A 26,414-nucleotide genomic window follows, 5' to 3' on the forward strand; every position below is an offset into this window, starting at 1 on the left:
GTGTGTGTATGTGTGTATGTATGTTCATTATCATGTAAACATTGGTCAAATGTCAAATGTGCCTCCTCAAAATCCTCCACCTCTCACTTTCTCCCTCCTTCTCCAAACATCTTTCTATCTTTTTTTATTCCTCTGCTATTCCTTGCTTTTTTCCTGCTCATTCCCCTCCTATCATCTGTCTTCTCTGTCTTTCCCTCTTACGCTCTTAATGCTGGATGAAGGCTTGAGAGCTAATGCTGTAAATGTCAGTGGTTTTAAGGCTCTCCAGATGTCAGTGTGTTTTTTCAAAGTGCTAGAAGCGAGCCTCGCCTTCGACAAATCTGTCAGCTTCAGGTTCCAGGACAGGTTTGTGTTTCCCGTTTCGTGGGCCTCGTTGCCGCTCGCCACTGCTGTAAACGTGCTGTTCTACTATAACATCCTTTATGACTCAACGCTAGAGGGGTTGCTTCCTCCTATGTCAAAATTAAATTTCTGCATCTCTGCAAGAGGAGTAATAAAAATAAGTATTTTTTTTCCATCCCTTCATAGCTTCACCAATGAACGCAAAGGGTGTATTTAAGGAAGCACTCTTCTTCTGCCTGCTAATAGAATCGCTGCTGGAGAGTCACTCTTGAATTAGCTTGGCAGGGCAGAGTGGAAAAGCCTGGTGGGACGTCGCCAGGCCCATATGCTAGGGAGAAGTTTGCGGATGGATGGGGTTTCAGATTTGTCAGTGTCCTGCCCAGATTCATTTGTGTGTTCTTCCTCTCTGTAGCCAGATTATCTACAGTCTCGTCCAAAACCAATTCTCTTCCATAGTCTTCCATGTTACTTCTGAGATTAGAGGAGGACCTACACACTGAAATAGTTATTCTGAGTTTGTGGTTCTGCTGTAGAGCTGCAGTGGATATCTGTAGTGGATGTCACCTGTCATTACTGTTATAATTGGGTAGCACTTCCTCTATTTGAATAATTTTTAATTATCTGCATGTATCCCCCTAAAAAACATGTGAGCAAGTCTCCAAATACTCAAAAGAGAGAAGAAGAATTTTTAAGCAACATATCTATTAGGAAACGTGGAGAGCTTGAGTGCTACATTTTACCTGATGGGAGCAAAAATAGTACGTTTGAAATAAATACATTCCTCGTCAATATGGACTTCTGTCTGGATTTCACCATTTTAAAAAAAGTGATTATGAAAAGGATTACAAAAAGGATTAAGAGGCTTAGGGATTTTTCAGTATGGGGAAATGGATGGACAAAAATTACAGTAAATGACCACAAACGAAATCATAAAAAATAATGTTTAACCAAGCAGGTTACACTGTTCGCTTATTTCCTAGTAACTGATTGCATCATTAAAGTTGCTGACGCTGAGCAGAGCACTTTGCAGTGAAAGTATTGGTGGAGCTGTTCAGTGTAATCTGTAGCAAGTCTGCAGCAAATCATCCTCGTAATCTCCCTTTTATCAGCCGGAAGTGACAGGGTGGGATACATTGCCCCACTCCTCAGAGATTACAACTAAAACCAGTCATTCAAAGAATCCCGTTCTAATGATCTTGTCGTCAAGCAAAAAATAAGGAAACAAATTTTCATCTGGTCTTGAGAGGTTTTACTTAACCCTGGAGTTACCAAACTAAAGAATTGAATCAGTTATCATGTCCAAACTCCAGGCCCATGAGAGCCAGGTCACATGGCTCGGTAACTTAGCTCACATGCTAATTTACAGACCTTGTTTTCAGTCAAATGCAATATCCATTAAAGCTTTGAATCCAAGACAAAAACATGGTGATTTATAAGAAAACAGAAACTGTACGACAGTATTGCCTGATTCCATCACCACTCACGTCTCTGATTTGCTCAGCTATTTAAACAGATATTGTTTTAATGGCCATTTCTCTTGTTGAAGATTCTGGCCGCAAATCAGAGCATTGTAGGTAGGGTTAAAATGGGAATGTGATTTTCTTACATCTTACATCAACATAGCTACATCAATGAAAAACGGTAATAGAAAAATAGTTACAAAGTGACAGCAAGCATATATAAGACCAAAGCAAGTTTTCACGTTGTTGTAAGTTGACTTACAGCAACAACTACTCTTAAATTATATATTTCTTTGATTTTGAAAAAAAGCTTTAGCTCCGATGGACAGCCACTGCAGCTTCATTGTCAACTGAAATTGAAAATAACTCCTCCTCGCAAACATAAATGGACTAACATGAACATGATGCCAGACAGACTGTGCTGTCAGGGCCCATCTGAAGGCAAATGAGCAGCATTCCTCTTAGCTGAACAGGATCACAAACGTGAACCATTGGCCTTGCAGAGAGGGGATTATGCAGTGTGTGGAACAATACTGTGGAATTATGTGAGGGGAAAGTGTGGGTTGGATGGTGACAAATAAAACTGGAGGAAGACAGGCAGAGAGGGATGAAGGAAAGGAAAGACGGAAAAGGATGTGGGCAGGTTAAGCGCAATCCTTCAGAGCTGGAAGCAAGAATGTGCTCCCGAGGACGGGAGGCAAGAAGCAAACACCTGTGTAAAGAATAAAAGCTATGAGTCATTTTAGAAACCATATTTAATATTGTGTGTGTGTTTGTGTGGATGAGACAGTGAGTGAAAGCAATGCTGCTAATAAGGATTTGGAAATCCAATCATAGACTCTGCCTAAGAAGACTTGGCAGTGCCATTTTAAATGACACACCGCCACTGCATAAAACAAAAGCAAACCTACCAAAAATCAACAGATTGTAAGGCGCGATCCAACCATGACAGAGATGACACATGCAGGAACACAGCTTGCCGATATGCTAGAAACACTCTTATTTGCCGTTCCTAGTACGATTTACATCTCGTTTACATGGTATCACTTTTTTTCCTTATCCAGCAAGATTTTTGGTCCAGTTGGAGGATAGGCCTATTTTTTGGTGCCTCAAGGCATCTTAGAGGATAATTGTAAGCTTATTTTCCTAGCTTTGACCACCATTTCTATTAGTTATGATGACACTGTACTTATAGCCCCAGTTAGTAGGCTACTTCTCTGAAAGACAAATTACTGACCATCGTTTTAAAACACAGAAGGTTGATAATCATTGCTTACTGCTGAGGCTATTTCCATAATCCTCAATGACTTTTCTAACCATCTGGATATTCAATCCCCCTGCACAATAAAAAAGTATATATGTGTCACATGTAGTGACACCATTCTGTATTTATCAAAATTAAAATTACTTTTGTTGTGCAGCTGGAATATTTTTCATCCAAATGGTTCTTTTAGGATTCTGGAAATACAAAAACAGTGCTAAAGTTGGATTATTAGCAATGCTAGTGGTATAGCTACAGGGATAGCCTCTACCAGCAGGTCTTTTTTTTAATTTGATTGAAATATCACATGAATATCAGGTCATGATTTCTGTTTATCCAGTATTTAGGTTTATGACTAAATACCTGCCAAACTAATGACATTCTTATTAGTCTCAGCTGTACTGCTTAAAGCTAATTGGCATATGTTAGCATGCTAACACACTAAAATAGAGATATATAAAGAATATAAGAAAGAATAAAGATAATATATAAGATGATAATCATCCAAAATATCTGATAAAATATGGACACTGACTGTAATTACCACACTCAAATTGGCTATTTGTTCAATCATCACAGAAAATATTAAGTTAACTGCTCTTAGCAACTGCTAAAATTGGCATGACAGATGTGTACATCACATGCTTCTAAATGGATTGGGCAAAATAACAACTCCTCCCACCTGAAAATGGGCTAACACAAATAGAACGTCACTGAATAGTAAAGTGGAACAAAATGGCAATTCAGCTCATCAGGTTACTGCCAGACCTTTTTTTTTTTTAGCGATTCTGTTCCCAGATTTCAGCAGTTAACTTAATGCAAGATTATCATAACTAATAAAACTGATAGCCAAACCTACAGAAGAAGATCTAAGTTGTAACGATCCAGAATGATTCTTTAAGAACAACAGTGTTGTCAATGAGAGCACAGGGAACTGGGTCTGGTGTCTTAGGTTATGTAAGCAGAATCAGGGCCAGCATAGAAGCAGTGGTGAATGTCGGATGCATAGAGGGATGAGAGTTTGAGAATAACAGATAGAGACGGGATAGATGTACAATTAAAGAGGGAAGGGAAGGAGTACAGAGAAAGGGGACTGTTGAGATTGAGAAAAACAACGAAGAAGAACAGTTGAACACAGAGGTGAGAGGCCAAGAAAAAGAGAAGTATGTGTGAGAGAGTGGGAGAAGGCAGCACAAGAGTGAAAGAGAGAGGGAGAGAGATAGAGAGAGAGAGAGAGAGAGAGAGAGAGAACGTGTGATACAGAGGGAGCAGGGAGGGGGTGGAAGCTGTAGCTGTGCTAGTACTCGTCAACGCTGCACCATCTCAGCAGCAGCACGAGTAATGTTGCACTCTAATCCTTGCATTAAAACCTCTGCTGATTCACTAAAGCAGATTACTGACATTTTCCCACTTTCCCCTCCTGCCCTGCCACTGAACGATGACCAGTGTGTGCCCCTAACCTTTGTCATGTGCGAAGAAAACGTCACCCTAACCCATCAATACCTCCTCAGCTATCAATACGCAAAGCTGCTGAACTGTGAAGGTAAAAAAAGAAGGTGGGCAGAAGAATACCAGCACCCACGCTGAGTTTTTACATACTGCACGCCTCTCATATCTGCCCTAGGGGTCCCCTGTCCGCTCTCCTGGCATTCAAACCGCAGTTCAATTCCTGCCTCTCCATCTAAATATAGAGCCTGTATTGTTGTAGAAAGAATTACCATGTGCTTCAAAGTCATTAGAAACCATTATCAGAAGCCTTCATGCCCTACGCTCCGAGTGCAGGTATGTTCAAGCAACTCTTTTATACCCGCTGGCTTTTGACTGGTGACAGATGGTTACCATTTGTATCTCTGTACGACTTCACAGTTGGCTTTTATCAAAATGGAAAGCTATCATATAAACTTTTTAGTATCCTAGTAACACATTTTTCCAGCCAATACTGTCCACTTTTTAGAAATTGGATGGTTATTTGCTCACCTTTGACAATGTGGATGCATTCTGGCTAGCTAGCAAGCTACACGTTTAGCAAATGTGAGGGCTGCTACCTCAAACCCCATATTTCCAAAACTCAGCAATCAATTAGCAGAGTGCAATGTTATTATTAATACAAAAATAAGATCAAGGTTGTAATAAATTAGAATTTTCTTTAAAAGTTGGTGTTTGTTGTAATGGTGTATTGGTTTATTGTGTACTACTAGTACATGTCTACTTTCAAGAGTCCTCAAATCTGATTTTTTTTTCTGTATGAAATATATGCTATGTCACATCATATTTTGTTTGTTTTCACTTTTGTTGAATAAGCAGAGGTTAGGAAGTCACACAACTGCAAGCTTGGCCCAATATACCAGCCTCATTTGGCGGGAACTGTTTGCACTGTCATGGAAGGTTGATAGAATCTTAACAAGCTTACAGTCTAAAATAAGATTATGAATGCTCCAGTGATTCCATTGTCATTGCATCCTCTTCGTGCCCTTCCTTACCTCGGCAGGAACTTGAGTTGGACACTAAAGCTTGATTGAGCCTGGATGAAGCCTGTTTTTGGTAGGATCTCCATGTGTTTCCTCATTTCTGGGCACACCTCGAAGGTCAGCTTCAAGGCTGTGCTGGCACTGTCATGCAAGAGATATGGTTTCATTAGCATAATTTTAACACACAGAGTACATTCCTCTAAGACAGGGGTAATCCAGGACGACTTGTACAGTAATTGAAAGATAATGCACAGGCATTAACACACAGGTATTAAGGTTAGGGAAAGATTATAGTTACGGTTAATAAACTATGGTTATGTAATGGCTATGATAAGTCAAATTAAAATAGGAACACAAAATGTATCTCTGGAATTTGGATGTGCATCATGCTCATCCACCACCCTGACCTCCTTACCTGCAAGAGTAATTTCATGACCTATAATTTTGCGGTTTTAGAAAAGAACTTCTAAGCAAGGTACCTTCCCTTGTAGCTCTGTCATACAACAGAATAACTATACAGTTTATCAGGTGGCATAAAAGACACAAAGATAACAGTAGGAATCAGGTAAGTCTATTCATTTTGTATGACTGCAACAACAAAAGAAATATATAGATATTTCAGGTGCTATGTCCAATGGACATGACAGCATAGACCTTTTACTTCTCGGGGACTCAACAAGGAAAGAAAAAATACCTGAGTGACACCTACAGAAATGGCCTTGTATGGAATGATGTACCCTAAGGCCCCGATCAGACAGAGCTCTTTTTGCAGGCTGCAAAACGCAAGGCACAGACCTCCTATTTGTTGAAGCCTTTAAAAAAGAGCAATTTGCAGCGTCTTTTTTAGAATTGTTCCTAGGCAACTACCGAATCACCACCTGCCTCTCAATTCATCTGATTGGACAATAGGAAAAAAACGCAACTGACGTTGGGTGCTTTTCTGCTCTGAGTTGAAACTTGTTAAACTAGAGATGTTCAGGATTCCCCTGCAAAAATACAAGCAGCAGCAAAAAGCTTCCCTTTCATTGAATACAATTAAAAAGAGCAATGGGGTATATCAGACGATATATCCATATCATTTAGGTGACCCAATTTCTAGGAGCTCCAACAGATGGTTGTGCCTGTGGCTACAAGCCTCGGTTATAGCTGAGGCTTGAGATATAAATGGCTCTTCACCTTGGGAATTCTCAAACACATCCAATCAGAGCCCACACCTACATAAAACAATGACAGTACAAACAACTCTCTGCTTGCTGGGGGGTATATGCGAATACAGTGATGACATTCTTACATCTTCAAAGAAACAAAGGTGAACGATGAGCGAAGCATGGCCAAACAGAGTGAGGGACCCTTCATTTTTCGATCCGGCACTCAAATGAAATGACCCACTTTGAATGGTGAGGTCAACCAGATGGTTGTTACCCCGAGGCAAGGACTCCCAGGGACACTTGGGGGATATTAAGTCGCTATCTTTATTCCAGTCAAACGATAACCTTCAGATCACTCTCAGAGGAATATTCATAGATACATAATCATTTAGCACAATTAGGCATTTTAATTAACGGGGGCATTCAGCTGATCCTGTCCTTTTTTAGTTTAAGTCTATTTCTGAAACACTGTTCAATGATTTAAAGGGGGAGTTTACAGTAACTGACACTGATTATTAAAACAAATGCTGATTTCTGTCATTCAGGGAAACAACTCCTTAAATTTACAGGTGAAATAGATCACTAAGATATCCTTAGAGCTCACATTTTGTCTCTCTTAATTTACCCTGGTGTCAACTCTCATTCATCCACATGCTGTTGGTATAACTACCATTCGAAGTTTCCTGAGAAATACATTTCTATTAATTTTCAAATGTTTTGTCAAAGCAATGTTAGTAATGACACTCATTATATTGATTAAGGTTTAGTGGCAATTGTTTTAGGTCATGTTGCAGAGGTATTTTCTCATGTTCAGTCAACATGCAGAGCTCAATAACTCAAACTGCCCACAGCTACATCAGTGTATCTGCCCTTCTTTGACCAGGCCAGGTGGCTACACTTGCTTTCTCCATATGCACTCCATAGCCTCATGGGATATCAAGCCTTTATGGCAAGGGCATATAAGCAATCGTCCCTATAATGCAGCAACATTCGCTTTATATTTCAAAATAACCAGCTGGGAGAACAGATTTTTCCTTACTGGCTATATTTCTATGTTTCCCAAAATAAAAAAGAAGAACTCTAATGTCAACAACACACTTGCATTGCTTGGGCCAAAAACCACAGGACGCAGGTTGGACTAAGACAACATACAGTAGGTATATTAGAAATACAGTAAACAAAGAAATCAAGGACAGAAGGCTTTGTGAAGGGAAAAAAGCGAGCTGATTGTATTTTTGTGGCCTGAGTTTGGGCAGGAATGTTCAACTTCCCAGCAGGTGCCAGTGAAGGAAGGTTTGAAAGAAGAAAGACTGTTCCCAAGAAAAACTGCCAACTGTGCGCAGAATATTCCAATCACTGGCTCACATGCAAAAGTCAAACACTGCACATTTTAAAGCCTCTTAAAAATTCTTTCAATTAGTAGGAGTGATATTCAAATCACTGGCTTGCAGACAAGAGACATTTTCAATTATGCTTTGTGCTGTTCTCTGAAAAATCTGTCACAAAATAAGGAGGACTTGTGGGATATCTACTCATCTATTCAAAAGAAAAAGTGACAAATTGTAAGATGAAAGCAGCAGCTCTCTTATTGTTTCCTCAAAAAGCCTGCCAGGCTATTTTGTGTTCAAATTACTGTCTTGGAAGCAGAGTGACATATTGCATGGTTTGCCGGTGCAAGCATTAGCATTTTTTTTTTTTTTTAAACTTTAAAAGCCGCCGTTCACACTGATGCTGTCATCGTCATGTTGTCACATGTGCTGGTGTGCCAGCGCACCAGATGGCAGTTGTCACAAATCCCCCACCCCCACACATGCACTCCTTCCCCCACATGATGTGACACAATGACTAGATAGGTGGTGGACCACACGCCTAGAAATTTTACTGCCCCCACTGTATTCTTAACCCCCCCGTGTGCATCATAATGTATCACATCCATAATCAAAAAGGATTCACTCTTATTCTATGACACTGTATGGACCAAAGAGGATTGTGGGGAGGCGAGCTTACTGCATGGTCCCATAGATCATCCTCTGTTTAGGTATATTTATCTTCTAATACATCTCTGAATTTTTTATTATGTCACTTTTGTTGGATATCTCAATACACAGTTTGGCTGTGAGCTTAGTTCGTCGGAGAGTTTTATGTTGGGCGAGCTGAAAAGTAAGCTGGCCCTGTCAATTTTAAGGGATTTCCATGAGCCGTATTTCTGTGAAAATGCCTGTTTTGGCAAAGACTGAGTATGTGAGGGAGTTTTAGTATTGCATTCAGCAGATAAGCCAGCGTGCTACATCAGCAGTCCGTGCCACTTTCCGAACTCTATTCCAAGGATGATTTCAAGCATGACAACAAATAAAATGGAACTATGACATGCTCCACTCACTTCCGCTGTCATCTCATTGGGCTAAGGGATTTACACAGCCTCTTTAATAATAAAACACTAAGTTCATTACAATAACTTCATCAATAAATATTTATCCTATTCAAATAATGCTGTAATAATGGAAGCAATGTAGTTGATTCTAATGATTTAATAACTTCATAATGATTGTTTAAATATAGTGTATTTTTTGCAAACATTTTAAGGATCTCTTTAAAATGTGTGTATTTTATCAATTATTGATGGCTTCTTAAATGGGGGACAAAAGCTGTGAGCCCAATTGGGGAAAAATCCTGATTTCTGGGTAAGTGGTTAAGGTGAGGGTCAGGTAAGTAGAGATTATGGTTAGGGTTAGTGTAAGTCTCCAGGAAATGAATGTAAGTCTATGTGTGTGTTTGTGTGTGTGTGTGTGTGTGTGTGTGTGTGTGTGTGTGTGTGTGTGTGTGTGTGTGTGTGTGTGTGTGTGTGTGTGTGTGTGTGCGCGTGTGTGTGTTTGGACCATCTGTTCTACTGTACATGAAAACAATATTTACCTAAAACTGAGATCAGTTCCAAAATTGATCAAATAAAGTGATTCTTCTGTTGCAGAAGCATGCATGACAGAACCACGCTGTCATTGTTTACACAAATTAATCAGTTATTATGACTCATTTGAACTTAAACGCATTATTTGGTTACTAGGGTGTCTGCATTGCAAAGGCATTTTATTATACAGGTATCTAATTAACTAATATATGACCGTTATTTCTTAGGAAGTACTCTTATGCACAGCTGAGCATAAAAAAAGATTAAGCCTGCAGTGCAGAACTTTTACCTTCAGACCACTGCCAAGCTTTAAGTTTGCTTTTACCCAAACTCTATTAAACTTCTCTTCTATTATGCAACTACTTTATAATTTCCTGGTTCATTCTTAAAAACTCAAATAAATTAGGTGGCACTCACCACGGGTACCAATTCCAATTTATTCACAATCAGTACCAAATTACATAACCTTGTTCAAGAAACTTCCTATAAAGTAACAAAGACATTTTAATTCATTTTAAAGAAATTATTAGGAAACTAAGGGACGGGTAAAATAAAGGGGTACCCTTCTGTGTAAATTGGCCATTAACATATGGACACCTAATGTTTTTAATTACTATATGGCACACCACATACCATCATTTTCAATATGGTATTAAATGACTTCTCGCTTCCCTCCTGTTAAACAAGGCAGTGGGTTAGGACATGTGTTAGTGTAAACCAATTGGACAACATCAAGGGACAGAATTGATTTAATTACAAAGGCTGAGGTGCTGTTTAAATATCTCCGGCGTATTGGTGGATTGAGTTTATTGTTGATGTTTAACATGACATTGAAAATGAGCTAACAAGTTAATTGTTTGTTTGCTTCCACTAATTTACTTTGAGCTTTTGAGACTAAACAATGCATGTCTTATTTGATAAATGTGTTATTTATGAAAATACTGTCAGGATTATACAGAAAATAGGAGCAATATATTACCAGTAGTGCAACATTTGTGTGTCAGTGGCTAGAATCACTATGTTGTCATGTGGTAGCCATGACCCTGTTTCACTTTCACCTTACAGCAGGTCCCTCTCTTGCATATTAGGCTATGGGTTTTTGGTTCAGCAGGGCACAGCACAGACATACCACTCAACCTCTTGGACCCACCTGCTTTGGACCATGATACTGTCTTGATAGAGGCGGTCAAACATGCAGATCTTCAGGTCGATGCTAGGCTGAACCACCCATACAGGGAGGCTGACTGCCACACCTCTCACCATGATGGGTATCTGTTTCAACCAATATATGTTCAATCACAAACTTTTAAAAGAATTAGCTTTATGTGGTATGTATCCATGACATTCACAAGATGATAAATAAGCTGTGTCTTACTGTTTTGCTGGTGACATCGGAGAATTTTATGTAAAAGTCCAGTTTGGATTCTCCTGGAATAGTCGGAGTGAAAACAATCTCCAATTTGATGCTCTCAAAAGGTCCAACCTCTCCTTCTCTCACCTATAGATGGGTAAACATTGGATTTTTAAATATTCAATTTTATAGTTTGCATCTTTAAGAAATATTCTTAGGACAAATGTAAAATGACTAGATAAGCTTCCTGAGCTTCTGTGTTTGAATTTAGAGGGTGATTTAGTGCACACAGGCCATACAGTTCAACTGTTTTTATTCATGGAAGCAAGCCATTGATCCATGTAGGGGGAGTTGAAATCAATCAGAACTTTGAAAACCGTTAAACTATGGGGAAAGGCAGATAGGGTTGTCTGCTCAACTACAAAGCATCAAGGTTGTGTAAACAATAATAAAAAACAAAAGGAAGAAAAAAAATTAATTCAGCAACTGACTCAATACTGTGGGACCATGATAACTTGATGGATAATCCGCTATTTCAGACACCAGCCTTCAACAACACAATGTGAAAGTATCAGTCAAAATGACAATGATCGAGCTGCAGGCGTGCAGGCACATGCAATACACACAGCTGTTGCAGGCACAGAGGGAGAGGGGATGCACCATTAGCCCCCCACTAGAGAGACGTAATGAACCCTGAACAACTCCAGAACTTCACTGGGCCACAAGGCACAAACAGCATCAGTGCTAAAAAACAAGGCAGTCCTTTTACATACAGATCCTAGTCTGTCTGTTTTCAGAGACAAAGCAGTCTTTCTGCTAATCTACAATCCACAGATACATAATCTAATCCATAGATACAGATTTGACCATTTTCATACCAACACACTGCTACTAGCATGGTCAAGCATGGCAATCATCAGTCATCGATCAACATCTTGTCCTTCAGCAAGAATCTCAACAACTACTATTCATGGTTCTGGGAGGATGTTTCCTATGTGATTTTTGTGACTTCTGACATTTTGTCTAGTGCCACCATCAGGTCAAAATGTTCCACTCATGAACACTTTAATCCATATGTAATTTAAAATTGAATGGCCAGATTTGCTTTCAAGATTATGGACCCATCAATATATTTGTTCCTTTCCCAAAACTCCTATAATCTAACAGGCAGTTTACTATGAAATTTAATAAGCAGATTCATGCTAGCAAGAGGGTGAACCCTTTTGATTTCAATGAGCCCATGGAACTTTCTTAACCCTCCTGTTGTCTTTGGGTCAATTTTGACCTGAGAGGACAATCAATCAGTCAATCTTTATTTATACGGCGCCAACTCACAACAAAAGTGATCTCAAGTCACTTTACACATACAGCAGGTCTGGACTGTACTCTTTAATTTAACAAGAAAATGAGGTATAGTTTCTTTAAATGAGGCGTATTGACCATAATTTCCAAAAACTATGTGTAAAACCTGTGGTAATAAGTGAAACCGGGTGAATTTTGACCAGGCAGGACAAAAGTTGCATGGTTGATGGGAACACAACGGGAGGGTTAAGTTAAAATGTTCCTTTTTTTAAGCAAATGTGCATGAAATTTAATGAGCATACACAGTCCGGGGGCATAAACCTTTTAAGTGTAACAGCCCCATGGTTTTTCTCCACCCTTGTACTCTCCCCTTAGGACAAACTCACATATATTTTCACCCTCAAACTATTCAACACTGTTATATTGTAGGTTTAAATAATGAGCATGTTGAAATGGACATTAATGGGACAAAAATGTTAATTTCCACCCATCACAAAACAACAACTCCTAGCAGATGTGATTTAAAACATTCATGTGTAATTGTAAAAGATTCAATTAAATTGTTTATAATTAGAATAATCTAAGCTTAAGGGTTCCCCATAGACAACAATTGTCATATTATTAAGTTGTCAAACTGCACCATATGCAATGAACTTGAGGTACTCTTAAATAACCCTTAAAAAAGCCACTAACTAATGACATGTCTACATTCTGTTATGAGGATTCTTTTTTACAAGCTTCATGAATGTCTAATTCATCTTCATTTTACCGGTTAAACTGAAAGTAATGGTGTTTCTATGAGACATGACTGTGTATTTGCACCAATACTTACATTTCCTAGACTTATGTCAATGGAGACCAATAAGGTCTCATTTATCTGGGCATCCACATCGGAGAACACATAAGCCTCAGGAATCACTCCTGGACCTGTAGCTGAATCCTCTGACACTGCAAACACACACAGAGCAAAAACAGAACATAACTTTTACTGTTGTGTGGACGAGTAGTCAACCTGCCATGAGGAGATACCAAATCACCAGAAACAACACAGGGAAAACACTGTGGATCCTGTATGGGTATCCGTGACATAAAACAACAAATACTGGCACAAATATAAACTACTGTGAGCCTCAGCCCTCAAGAAAGTAACATCAGAAACCTATAAAAATAGCCAAGATCAGACAGTCTTTCCCAACAATGGAAAAAAAAGAGACAGAGCCACTTCAACACAGTATTTTCCAAAGCCAGCAGAGCAGAGGAAAAACACTGAACAGCTTATCAAAGCATCAATGGAAGAAAGTGCTGAGTGCAGCGATGAAGATTAAAGAAAAGATGCCTCCTTGTCACCGGCTGTGTGAGCAAGGTGAACCCTGGGCTTTTTGTGTGTGTGTGTGTGTGTGTGTGTGTGTGTTCATTTATTGTGTTCTCATAACGTCCTTACGTGAACAGAAAGATGAGAAAAATCCTCCACAAAGAAGAGTTTTTATCAGTCATCACTCACCTCAAACGCAACAAACCTGCACTGGCTAATTTGTTTTGTAGGTAACGTAATGCTGCTCAGATGACATTTTTATCAACATGACAGCAAACTATTGGCTGTGTCTGAAAAACTGTCAATGAATATATTTATGAATAATATATGTATGTTTCTGTTAAGGCATCTCAAAACACTGGGTTATGATTACAGAAAGATTGTGGATATTGGTTACCGTAAGTAATAAAAAGGTCACCACTTTTTTTTTCAATACTGTTTCCAATGACTTTCTGTGGTGTAAGGATGAGTCACTTGCTGTATTTGGAACACAACAGTGAAAATACCATATGTGGCAGAGAAAAATATTTGTACACAAACATATTTAGTAGGGAACAGAGTGGCTTTTAGGATGGGTATATGGGCTCAGGGTTGTTCTGCTAACGGCTTCAGGAGGCTTTGAGGCATAAAGTTTATTTTCAAATGTAATTTACACAAAAAAAGGTCTTTCTTTTTAGTTCCAACTGACTGATTTGATGCCAAGTGGGAAGAAAGAAAGAGGCAGTTCTAGGCAGGTTTTGGGATGCAAGTACATATTTGGTCAGGTTCAGGCCTATGCAGAAAAACGGAGAACAGGATTATTTTGTATGTGCCGCTGTCTGTACATGTCCAGTATATAATACCTGCTTCACATGGTGGCTCATTCTCTGATGCCTCAGAGAGCTCCTGACATTCTTGCTTTAGTTGGAGTTCTCCAGTGTCCATGGATGCAGAGCTCTTCTGGTTGTCACATGTTGTATTATTTTCACTGCTTTCCTCCTGTTAACCAAAAAAACACGCACATTAATTTGATTTATTTTTACATTAAATTTAATTCATGACTGTCTTTATGTAAAATGTGATGTAAAATGATACACTCCAGTCCATCACATGCACATATTCATTAAAATGTGTATCATGAGGTTTTATCACTTTCACCTCCATACAATAGTTATAGCACTTTTGGGTTGTGCAGAATATTAGCAGTAGAACATGCATTATTAAGTAAATAAATTCAACTATTTATGATATCAACATTTAATTTATAGCAGTAATCAAATGTACTCCCTCAGACTATCCAAGAAACAGCACCTCTTGAGGTCCATAGTCTCACCTGGCTTGTGTTGGCAGAGACCTGGGATGGCATGTGGACGTGGCTAGTCTCTGGACTGAGACACGCTGAAGTGTCCAGGCTGAAGAGGGTGGCCAGCGCACCCTTGTTGGTCAAGGTGATAGTCCGTGAAATAGTCTGGCCCACCACATGTGTGCCAAAGTCAATAAACTGAGTGTCGACCTCCAGCTAGAGTGAGGATATATTCACACACAGTAATAAGCATCAGCTGTGAAGAGCTGCCAGCTTGAGCACATAGTTTTACATACATTAACACATACATGAATTAAAGAAGATACAGAGTATAACTGGGTTAGATAGTCAGACAGTGTTGTTTTTCTGTGGTAAGATGAACAAGGTGCAGTCTGACTAATTACATTTTTAACCAATAATTATTTTCCCTATATTTATTATTACTACATTATTACCAGTCCAAAACCACAGCAACACACTATTTCCTGTAGGTTGGATACAGCACACTACTTACATCACATTTCTTTATGGTGCACCTGACAGGCACAGAGAAGGGACCCGCTGCTGATGCAAACCGGACCTCTCCCTCCAGGTCCTCATTGATCTGCAGGGATCAGATAGTGGTGTGAAAGAGTGGTGTGAAAGTGTGCAGATGGAGAGCATGGATTTTATTTTCCAGATAAGACTGAGTGATGACTTATAATTAGTAGTAACCTGTATGTACAACCTGTAGGGCTCTTGCACTTCTGAGTTAACTGTCTCTAAAGCAGTATAGGGTGATCATTTTTTTCACAAGGACATATAGGTGTAAAGTCTTTGGATTAGATTATCATCTTATTACTCTGACAGCATGCTACAGGGAATATGTCCCTCTGTGCCTCTTGTTGAGTTGCACAGTTCATAATGGCAATAAGAAGGCCAATTAGTGACATGTATGTATGCAAAAAGATATGCAAAGGCACAGAATTTCTGTAAACTGAGTTTTCCATTGCGTTGTTTTGTGAATGCCATGAGCAATGGGTCATATGAGTTGTAGACTTCTTTTAATGCACATGATGTACAACCAAATATTACATATGTTGATTTCACTTGAAATATGTTTATTGACTTTCTGGCACAGAGTTGGATGATAAGATCAATAACACTCTCATGTCTGTCTGTTACACATAAGACTACAGTTAGCTTAGCTTAACACAGAGACTGGAAAAAGAGGGAAACAAAAATCTATCAATCCAACAGAAGCAAAATCCACCTCCTAAAAAACTCTAAAATTCACTATTCAATATGTTTTATTTTGTTTGTTGAATCTACCAAAATGTTAATTGTTTTGCAGTTATTGACTATTGGACTATTCTTGGCTGGGAGTTGTTGCCTGGCAACCATCTTAGATTCCAGGAAGTTACTGCTCAGAACCAAGAAACAGACTGTGACCTAAATCGCTCCCTATTTATTGTAAAGTACCCCTTATATACCCTCTGCCATTTTTATTTGATTTATCTGTTATATAGTGTCATCAAAAAATCCTCAATGGAATGATAAGAGTAGTTTCCATGGAATGTATGCTCATTATGACTGACATAAGCTCAATTTACTGCTCATTACTGAGTAAACTACAGAGTGTATATTATATATGGAGTATTAAATGAGTGAACAAGGGTGTGATGAGCCAATATCATCCCCTGTTGTATCATGTTTTTCCTGGTGCACACGGCAGACTAAAAAGGAGTCAATGACACTAAAGTTTTTAGAAGTTCTCACAATATCTACTAACTGTAACGTGCACTGTTGACGCCTATGAGTAGGGGTATAGTTACTAACCATAGGTTGGAATACAGCTTGCATGTCACAGGACATCCCAGGTGATAAAAAACCAGGAGACTCAAAGCTGAAACACAAATCACAATCAGTCATGACAAAGATTGCATCACTCAGTGTAAAATATTTAATACAAACATTTTTGATGAGCAACATAATGTAAAGCAGTGTTTGATGGTGTGAAGATGCAAGTCTTTGCATGGTCTTACATGTACTGTATGTGTGCAGTAATAACATAAAACATGAGACTCAAAGAAAACATTTCTAAGAATGTACACATAGGCTTATTCAGTAGAAATATGCTGTTTTTAACAAAAGATGAGCAGCTTCAGATGAAATGCTGAAGTATGATAATTCTCCTGAGAGTAGAGCATGTAGATAAGCAGAGGTCAAAAGTCAACCAGCCGCTCAGTTTGCACGGCTAAGAAGACAAAGAGAATACAGGCTATTGTTTCACGCAGAAAGACTGCAGAGTGGGACAGAATGCTTGATTTCACAGTCAAATCTCATTTTGTTGTGCTACAAACCGTAGCAGAAACCAAAAGTTTATTTCCAGCCGTGAAAAGAAACGTGAAGAGTGTGAGCTATTTTAAAAGCAACATGTGTATCTCGCAGCACATGTTTACGCCAACCGTGATGCTGCCCTGAGGAGCTTGAAAAACTTCTTAGAGACACAAGAGGAAGGGCGATCAATATAAAAATAGCAGGCAGCCAGCCAGGGAAGAAAGGGGGGATTCTCAAAAGTCAATAGATAAACAAAATGTTGGAAACATACAACTCTGAGCCTAATCAGGAAACAGATCGAGAATATAGAAGGATGCCAAACTGTCATTAGGTAATGATTTCATCCTGTTACAAAGTTAGAAAAATTAAAATATGACTGCCATCATGCAGTAACTGATTTTCATGTGTAGACTGTGAGACGTATTTTGTTGACGTTTTAGGTTGAGGGTTGCAAGAGACAAAAGCTGAGTGTTCAGTTTGTTTAAGACAGTTCTTCAAACTCTGTGAAGAGTTAGAGAACGAATACTATGTTTCTACTTCTATTAATATATTATTGAGGAAAACAGTTACATAATAACTGTAAGACTGCATGCAATAATAAAAACATTTAAAGTACAGCCACAAAGTTACCACCTGTTACTATATTAATCATAATTAGCTGCAAAACATGTAATCAATAGACTAGGTTAAACTTTCATTGGATGTTTTAACTGCAGCACAACTGGGTGAGCTCTGAGAAATGTATCGTAAACTACCGAAGCTCAATATTTGTACTCACTTGAAAATAGAAAGTTCACATGGAAAATTACAACATAACTAATAATCTGTGCATACTGCCATCCACTCTAGTGAGGAATGAACCACTAGGTTTGGTTTAAGCCAGTTTTTTGAAGTTGTTGGTCCAGCTGTGAGGTGAAAAAACTTCCTTCCTGTCTGACGCTGCCTTACAGCTCACCACTGTGACCTGGACGAGCATGAAAGGATTCAACCTGGTTTGATCATTCGGGTGGTAATTATAAATGTCACATTGCACTTCGCTATTTATTTATTTATTTATTGGCTAATTCCTTTCCGTATTGGCAGTATTCGCCTTGTCCTTGCCAGAAGATAGGTAGTATGAAAAGACACGTGAAGTAAAATAGAACAGTTCACTTGGGATTAAATGCTGAGTGAGGCAATGTTGGAAAAAGCCTGCTAGAGCTCTATATAAAGTGCTGCAAATGAGGCCATACGGTACAGTATATCCACTGCAGAAGACTCAGTTGATGAAGCGGGGACCTTGCCTGTTATTACTGACTTTGCAGTGTGTTTTATCATATATTCTAGATGCTCCCCATTGGCTCCTCCTACAGTAGATCAATAAGCACTCTCAGTTCATTATTCAGCTCAACAGAGCTAAAACACCCTCACACTCATAACCTCTCTGACAGCAATTCAGACAGTGAAGCATCAAATCTCTGACAATGTGAGTGAATATTACTTGAGTAACGTTGTTCTCTTTACATCTGGTGGCTACAACATAATACTTTTAGGTTTTAGGAATGACTGTATATCTAGCGTCCCAAAGATCAGTTTATCCAAACCTTAGAGATTGTTTTTCTTGTTTGGTACTTGGTAGATAAGAATGATGGTATTCAAGCTACCAAAACCAACATTAGATTTACTGCAAATTCATGAGTTGATTGTTTCTAATTAGAAAGGAACATGAACATATCAGAGGATATAAAGCCCAGCTGCAGTTCTGACTGATGCTTATGTGAAATTATTTCTTTGGTGGACTACCAGAGAAGATAAATAAAACAACGAGCTCAGTTTAGTGCAGCATGGTTTTCAGTCATAAGAATAAACTTTCTTTTGAGAGATTCCAGGCACTCGATATAATATTAAATGCCCCTTTCCAATTTTTTGAGCTAGGTGGTCTCAGTAGGACATGACAGCAATATACTTATGGCTGTCAGGATTCTATCTATTTCACAGTCACAGAGGCTTTCCGGAAAATCAATAGGTTCATAGACCATTTCACTTAGAAAATGGGTCAAACAAGATGAAACTTCTCTTTCAGGTAACAAACTTTGGTTTGTAGACTTACAAAGATTTCTGTAAGCAGTGGTACGGAGGTATAAGAACTACAGAGATAGATTTAGATTTAGAATATAAACTAACTGATGTGGACATTTGTAGACAAGTTTTAAACTCTGTGTGTTAAAGCTGACTAGCTAATTAGCTATCTACTGACATCAGCAATCCAAGACGCTAGGAGGCTAATGTTGGTTGCGTTCAAACTCTGAGGCTCTTTTAGACGTGCTAGTGGCGTGGCTCTAGGGATGGAAATGTCAGTCTGTTGGTCTGTTGTTCCATAACTTTGGTCCAGACTGAACTATTTCAACTACAGGATGGACTGCCATGACATTCTGAACAGACATTCATAGTCTCCAGTGGGTAAATTCTGTACTGTCTCTGGTGATCACCTGACTTTTCCTCAAGCGCCACAATTGGTTGACATTTATGGTCTTGCGTGAAATGAAATTTGGTGTTTCATGTTCCCACATGATGATCTGTTATGACCTTAGAGATCTCCTGACTTGACATTTAGACCCATCATCAGATACAAATTTGAATGTCGCCAACCATCATAGTGTTAACCTCAGCACTGTGAGCATATTAGCATGCTGACACAGTACCACAAACATAGCTGTCTTGTGTTGTGTCTCAGGCTGTTGTCTGGCTGTTGGTCATTGTCACTGTCAATATAATACAATTTAGGAAACCACACAGTATATTAAAAAATAATGTAAAACACAAATGTGTTTGGGATACTTTCGCTTTTTTTCTCAAAAAGAACACAGGGTATGCAAGTTGTACAGCAGATCTTTAGAGACCCAATTCAGGCTAGATTAAAACTATCCATTCTGGTTTGGTCCTGGTAGGGACCTGTTCTATTGGGTCTCAGATCTATGCATCAACATGTCTACTAAGGGTGTGAACTGTTAAGGGTAGGAACGTTTTTGACCTATTGAAATTGAATTTATGCATGTTCAGTTTTCCATGGGTCTGTTGTGTATTGGGTACAAAACGTTTGACAACTGTTTGCTGTAGCAAGAAAAAACATCCAATATAATTTCAGTTGGACTTGAAAGCTCCTTTTTTTTAATGCTCCTCAAACTGTTTTGCACCAAATTTGCAATAACCTCCATAGTCTAGATGCACTGAGACTATGTATCTCATTCTGGCATGATTCGTACCAATTAAACAAACTGTTAGTGTGATTGCACCCTCAGATTTTGTCAAGTGCCATCATTTTTATTACAGTCCTAGGCTTTATCTCACAGCTCAGCTCAGGAGCATGCAGTTCACAGGGGGGTGTCTTCCTCTCAGCTAGTTATTTGCAATACATGCTAGGAAGTGACACTAATTGTAAAAACACAGCTTCTATATGATGGCTTTTCACCAACTCTGACAAGCATGGGATGTTGTGGTTTTTGTCCCAGTAGTGAAAAGATACAGCAGAGCCCATTCTGGCACAAATGCACCTACGCTGGGTGGGGGGTGTAGAGGGATGGGAAGCCATTTTTAGAAATTCAGGGGGCGAACAGGGAACCATGGGCAGGTGTGAAAATACCCAGTGTGTTCCTGGTTCATGTTGCTCTCTCTCTGCTGCTGTGCTAATGTTTATTGCTGGGTTAGCCATGAGGGCTCTGTAGTTGTCACGACTGATTGTAATATTGTAGGCTTTAATGTGTGAATAAGCCGCATGTTTTACACACGACAGACACCACATAGTAGATGGAGGGTGTTAGACAGGTACAATAACGTGGCCTCGCAGAAACAGGTGACTGTCAGCTTGTGTAAAAATATTTATTTTTAAAAATGTACATTTAGTGGACCCCAAACTCTATTATTCCTATACTTTTGTGTCAGTTATCCTGTTGCAGTTATGGTGGTGTTTACAGTTACAGTGTTTAAATAAGTTCAGTAGTAATAGTTGTAAACATGATATTGAATTTATTGTATCCTTATTTTAAGGCAATTATGGGATAGAAAACACAAGGAGAGAAAAGGTAGTTAAAGACAAGAATTGTCCTGTTTTATGTTGTTTTTTAAGCTGGATAAGCTAAAATAGGCCACAATTGCTTCAAATTCTACAATCCTGCTTTTTTCCCTCCTTCCTTTTTTCCTTTTAATGTATTATAACTTTTTTTCTGTATTAGTAATTTGTGTTTTTGTAACTTTTCACATTATTTTCTCTCTAAAAATGATTGCCTACCATCAGGTGAGTTTTGTATTTTGGGAGATAGTCATTCAGCAGCATGTGAAGTAGTATTTTGATCAGGACTAGCCTCAAAAAGCTACTCGTCATACATAAATCCTCTTATTCTGTTGAGGGACTGTGGATGTATCTAGTGATGTAGTATTAATCAATTAAATGAAGGCAACTAACAGAAGGCAGATTTATTCTCTTCATCATTTGGGTCTATTTTAAAATATGCATACATGCAAATAAAATATATATAATCATGAAAAATCTAATGAGATATCGGCTGTGCTGTTGTGACTAACAATCATGAAAGGGGGACACAAGAGAGTGAGTGGGTATAATGTACAGTATACAGTATGTGTGAATTCAAGCGTTTGGTATTAAAGTTCGTGTTTGCTACATGCGAGTTAAGAATAGAGTATTGGAAGGTGATATGTTCAGACAAGTGGTCCAGCACCGAGGCTCCAGAACAGCGCCAGTGGTTTCTGGCGGACTACGCTGTAGCCTGGAAGACTTCGCTCAGTCAGGCAGAAAGAAGCGAAACCAAGAAACCACATCAAGTCACGGGGGAGCTGATGGGAAAGTGATACACAGCGAGTGACCTGGAGAACAATGCATCTCTGCTCGGCCTGTGGGCTGCTGGCAGGCTGAGAGAAAGGAGATAGCAGAAACGTAGACTGACTCACTGAGCTGAGTCTCATAAGAGGAGCTGTGAGCGTGGTGATCCAAGCTGCCGTCCATATGTGGGAGGACAGGCTTTGCTTTCAGGTCCACTCCATCGTCTTTTAAAATGACAAGAAGTGGTTGTATTGAATTCCTGAGTGGTGATAGATGAGCAGATGTGACCACTGTGCTTAGCCAATTTTCTCACGTGACGCTAATCAGCCATCAAATCCGTGCATTCTGACATGCGGAGAGACTCAACTGTCAGTGAGATACACACGGAGAAAAGAATTAATATGTGTTGAGATGTTTTGTTATAAAGTTATTAGATGTGAAATTAAGTTTATGGTTTTGGTTTAAAAGAAAAAAGGGATTATTTTTTATTTTTCTGAAACTAAGCACTATATTTAAGAAGCACAATCAAAAGCTTTCTGTAATGCACTTTATTTTAAAATGGCATCTTTATTTGATATAAGAAAATTATTTTATTTATTTTATTATTTATTTGAATCCCACAAGTTCAGTGTAAATACTAATAAATGAATTCTACTGTATTTATTTGACAGTCTACAATCTACCCACTAGACACAGGTGCTGATGTAACTACAATGCTACTTCAAGGAACTGAAAAATAACACGGACATTATGATGTTCTGGATCTTCACTTAAGGACATTTTCACAAACTGGACCTCAGTGAATTTTAATAGCATACCCCTGCTATAGCTGGTAAAAATGAGATGGAATACTTGGTTTTAATAACCTATGGTACTTGTGTTATATATAAAGCAATCTAGCATTCTATCATACACATTTGATTTGACAAAAAACATTGTAACAAAAGATCTACTTTCTGGCTTTTCCTGATTTTTCATGTTCCACAACTGATGAAAGCTGTCACAACTTTACATCACTTCTTTACACTTCAGATGTTGCATATCCTCACTATGGTATGTTTTAACTGTGGTTCGGCCCCATGTGCAATACACCATAGTCACTACTGTCACCTGTTATTTGACAAACTGCTGACAGAGTAAAAAATCTTACTTGATGGAGATAAAGTCCTTCAGCTGAGCGGAGACCCCGATGAGCTTGCAGTTGTTAGTGGTGTAGCTGATGTTGGTCAGGGTTATTTTCTTCTTATATGTTTTCCCCACTTCAAAGTCCTAAAACAGACCATTTTATGTCAGTCTGTTGCTACGATCAACTGTTGATTAGATTTACATAGCTTGAAACAAGGAAAACACACATTACACTTCATACGTTTTTTAACAGAATCAGTAGAGTAATACCTTGAAATGAATGACTTCAGGTTTACTGATGAAGGGAGGCCCTTTAAACTCTTTTCCACAAACTCTTTTAGATGGTATGTTGGACCTTCTGCTGGCTTCTGCATGTTCCTCCTTATTTACTTCAGTCTGCGTCAACATAGTCTTCTCACTCAGGGGCATCTATAACCACACAGGAAACAACAGCTGGTAAAAATGATTAGAAATAATCACTAAAAGATTGCACAATTGCGTCACTGTAGTATAACACTCTCAAAAATTCACTGACAGATCAATGCTTCTTTATATAGAACAGAGCATTACGTAGAGGAAAGGAGCAGGAAGTATTAGATATTGAATATGAAAACGTAGGATTATGAAATAAATTTAAGATTAAATTGATGCACATCCTAAAGGCTTAGTCTGCTGTAGTTTAAAAAAGGAGACTTTTATTAATCTTAGTATTAACATCTTTTTCTACAAAAGCTTTTATTCTTTTAATAAAAAAGGCCAAAGTTCTAAAATGTTAAATGTAGTCTAAACAAAAGCAGCCACACAAGCACTCTTCCCAAATCTAATACATCTTATCACAATTCAATACCAGCTTTCACTACTTGACAGTTTTGATGAAGGGTGCTACTTCAGACAGCACCAAAATAGCACAGAGGTTCGATATATGGTGGCAGTCGGAACAAGCCGTCACAGAATACATGCGATGCAGTCAGACAGTGTGGAATGAGATCATTTTTCCAACCTTAAAGCTACTAAAGGATAAACAAAAGAGGTCAACTGCATGATAAAAGGTTAAAAAGTGTCTTTCGGGGAGCAGTTTTACATTTGATAGCTTTGTCTTTTTCATGTCTGCTGTGTTTCATTCTCTACTGTAAAGCAATTATTACATTTGTGGAGTGACACTGACATTCCTCCTCCTCTTGGAATCGTCTCATTAAGTTTGTTACATTGCTGTGCTTCATCTATCGTACCAGCCATTAACTGTGCTGAGAAGTAGCCTTTGATAATGGCAGTCTGATCTGTATGTTAGGGGAAGAGGGATCACTTTCACTTGACTTGCCACTTGCTCGGAGCTCTGTCTGTAACGCTGCGCTCGCTCTGAGGCCTCAAAGGCACCAGCACAATGAGAAGTGATGCCTGTCGTCCCACATTTTGTGAGTACAGGGGGGCCGAATGAGACAGAGAGCCAATTTACCTCCACTCCTGCCTCTAGCAACCACTAAGCAAGGCCCTTTATCCATCATTTAAGGTCGAGACACTATAGTCGAACTCTGATGTGATCAATATGATGGTGTTGGATTGATTACATATTGATCATAGAACTGATCAAGACTACACTTGCTGGCTGTGAGAATCACTTAAAGTGATGGGATGATGATGGGAGAGAGATTTATTTGTTTATTTTTTTGTGCTTTTGTCACTGGTTTGAAGTGGGCAGGGCTCATTTGGAAAAGGGTGATGTCACTTACTTGAGTACACCAATCACAGTTTAGAGACATTTGAATTAGAATCTGATGGCAGTTTGTTATTTGGTTGCTGTAAGTCAGATCTGATCAAACCACACCCATACAGTCCTGATGAAGCACATTAATCTTGATAAATAGCACCTAAAGATTTTGTCTTTTACTCTGTTGCTTACTAAGTCACACATATTTAATATACAGCTTTGAGTTTTTTGGGCTTTTGACTACACCACAAATTTAAACAATTAAATATGTGAAGAGAACTGAAAAAAGAGGTCTCCAATGTTCTCAGACTACACCAGACAGTCACTGCTACAGGCACACTAATGTGTATCACATAGAGAGATACAATATAATAACCGGTAAACTCTTTGTAACTAGATTCTTACCTTTAAAATCTGGTTTGATCTGAACTTATATCTGCAGCATGGTGATGATGATGATGAATTGTTGTTGTATCATCATGATATTCATCATTGTTATTATCAGTTGTTAGTAGGTGTATTATTGTTATCCTCATAATAAAGAGTTTTAATAAATGGATTATTTTAGGAAATTATCATTTTGCAGCAGATGAAATGTAAAAGTAGCAGCAGCTGCAGTTAAATGCTTAACTAAACAGATGCAGGTTGTTGTTTTTTTGCTTTTTTTTGGTGGAAAACCACTTGCACTATGCTAACTATAAAAGTCCAGCAGCTGGAAATACAAATAATATCCCACTGCTTAAACTCAATCCAAAAATATAAATCCCAACCTCCAAAACTTGTATTACTCAAGCTCTCCCAAATTCCCTACATCCTGACCTGGGGAGGGTTTAGACAGACATGCTACCTCTCTGATGCACCGTCGTCTCTCTTTACACCTGCCAGTGCTGAGCATCACTGTGAGGATGTGGAGGTTCATGCTACAAACCCTCCAGATACCACCCACCCTACATGCACATGCCCCCACCAACTAGTAGGAATCTCTAGTGCAGGTTTATTGTTTATTATAATACACCAACAAGCCAAAGGTACTACTGCTGGGAATTGAACCTGTGTTTTTTCTCCACTCATGCAACCTCAAACCCCCAACTTTCAACCAGCCTGATTAAATCAGTGAAAGAAAACCCAGATGGATCAGCTTTTGTGCTTACATGAAACCTGTTACGCAACTATTTCAAATCAATGACATATGGACTTTCAGTGGAATTATTCAGAGAACATACTTCAGTGTGCAGGTGGAGAAATCTATTGAAAAATGTGCACTAAGCACATCCATAGAAAAATGATGTTCCTAGTGTGAATGGGACATGATTTATGAGGGTTTAAATTTAGCAGCTTGAAGGGATTTGCTTTTGGCTGGCAGTGATGTTGTTTTAGTGCACCTTGTTGCTCTGGTCCCACAGCCCAGAGAACTCAGGCTCAGCCAGGCTGTCATCCAGGCCTTGGTGGTCCACTTCCTGTTGGATGTTTTCCTCCAGGTCCTCAAGGTCAGAGGAAGCTGACGATGAGCTGCTGATGTCGCTGAACTCTCTTAACTGCTGGACATATGCACACACACACACACATCGGGTCATAATTGCTGAAAATGCACTCAATCTCTTCATAGTCATTTCGCAAATGGCTT

General features: G+C 38.8%; 1 protein-coding gene across 1 annotated transcript in view; it reads right to left on the minus strand.

Moving 5' to 3' along the window:
* Nucleotides 1–26,414, minus strand: part of cfap74 (cilia and flagella associated protein 74) — a 45,520-nt gene that overhangs the window by 13,627 nt on the left and 5,479 nt on the right. Inside the window, exons 11-21 of the mRNA XM_062426611.1 lie at nt 26,173–26,328; nt 23,356–23,514; nt 23,111–23,229; nt 16,647–16,713; nt 15,343–15,432; nt 14,859–15,044; nt 14,398–14,521; nt 13,067–13,182; nt 10,957–11,079; nt 10,732–10,853; nt 5,544–5,672 (exon numbers count right to left, since the gene is read on the minus strand). Coding sequence (XP_062282595.1) covers nt 5,544–5,672; nt 10,732–10,853; nt 10,957–11,079; nt 13,067–13,182; nt 14,398–14,521; nt 14,859–15,044; nt 15,343–15,432; nt 16,647–16,713; nt 23,111–23,229; nt 23,356–23,514; nt 26,173–26,328 — 1,391 coding nt within the window. The remainder of the gene's footprint in view (nt 1–5,543; nt 5,673–10,731; nt 10,854–10,956; nt 11,080–13,066; nt 13,183–14,397; nt 14,522–14,858; nt 15,045–15,342; nt 15,433–16,646; nt 16,714–23,110; nt 23,230–23,355; nt 23,515–26,172; nt 26,329–26,414) is intronic.

The sequence above is a fragment of the Scomber scombrus genome, chromosome 10 (genome assembly GCF_963691925.1).
Source record: "Scomber scombrus chromosome 10, fScoSco1.1, whole genome shotgun sequence".
In the NCBI taxonomy this organism is placed as follows: Eukaryota; Metazoa; Chordata; class Actinopteri; order Scombriformes; family Scombridae; genus Scomber; species Scomber scombrus.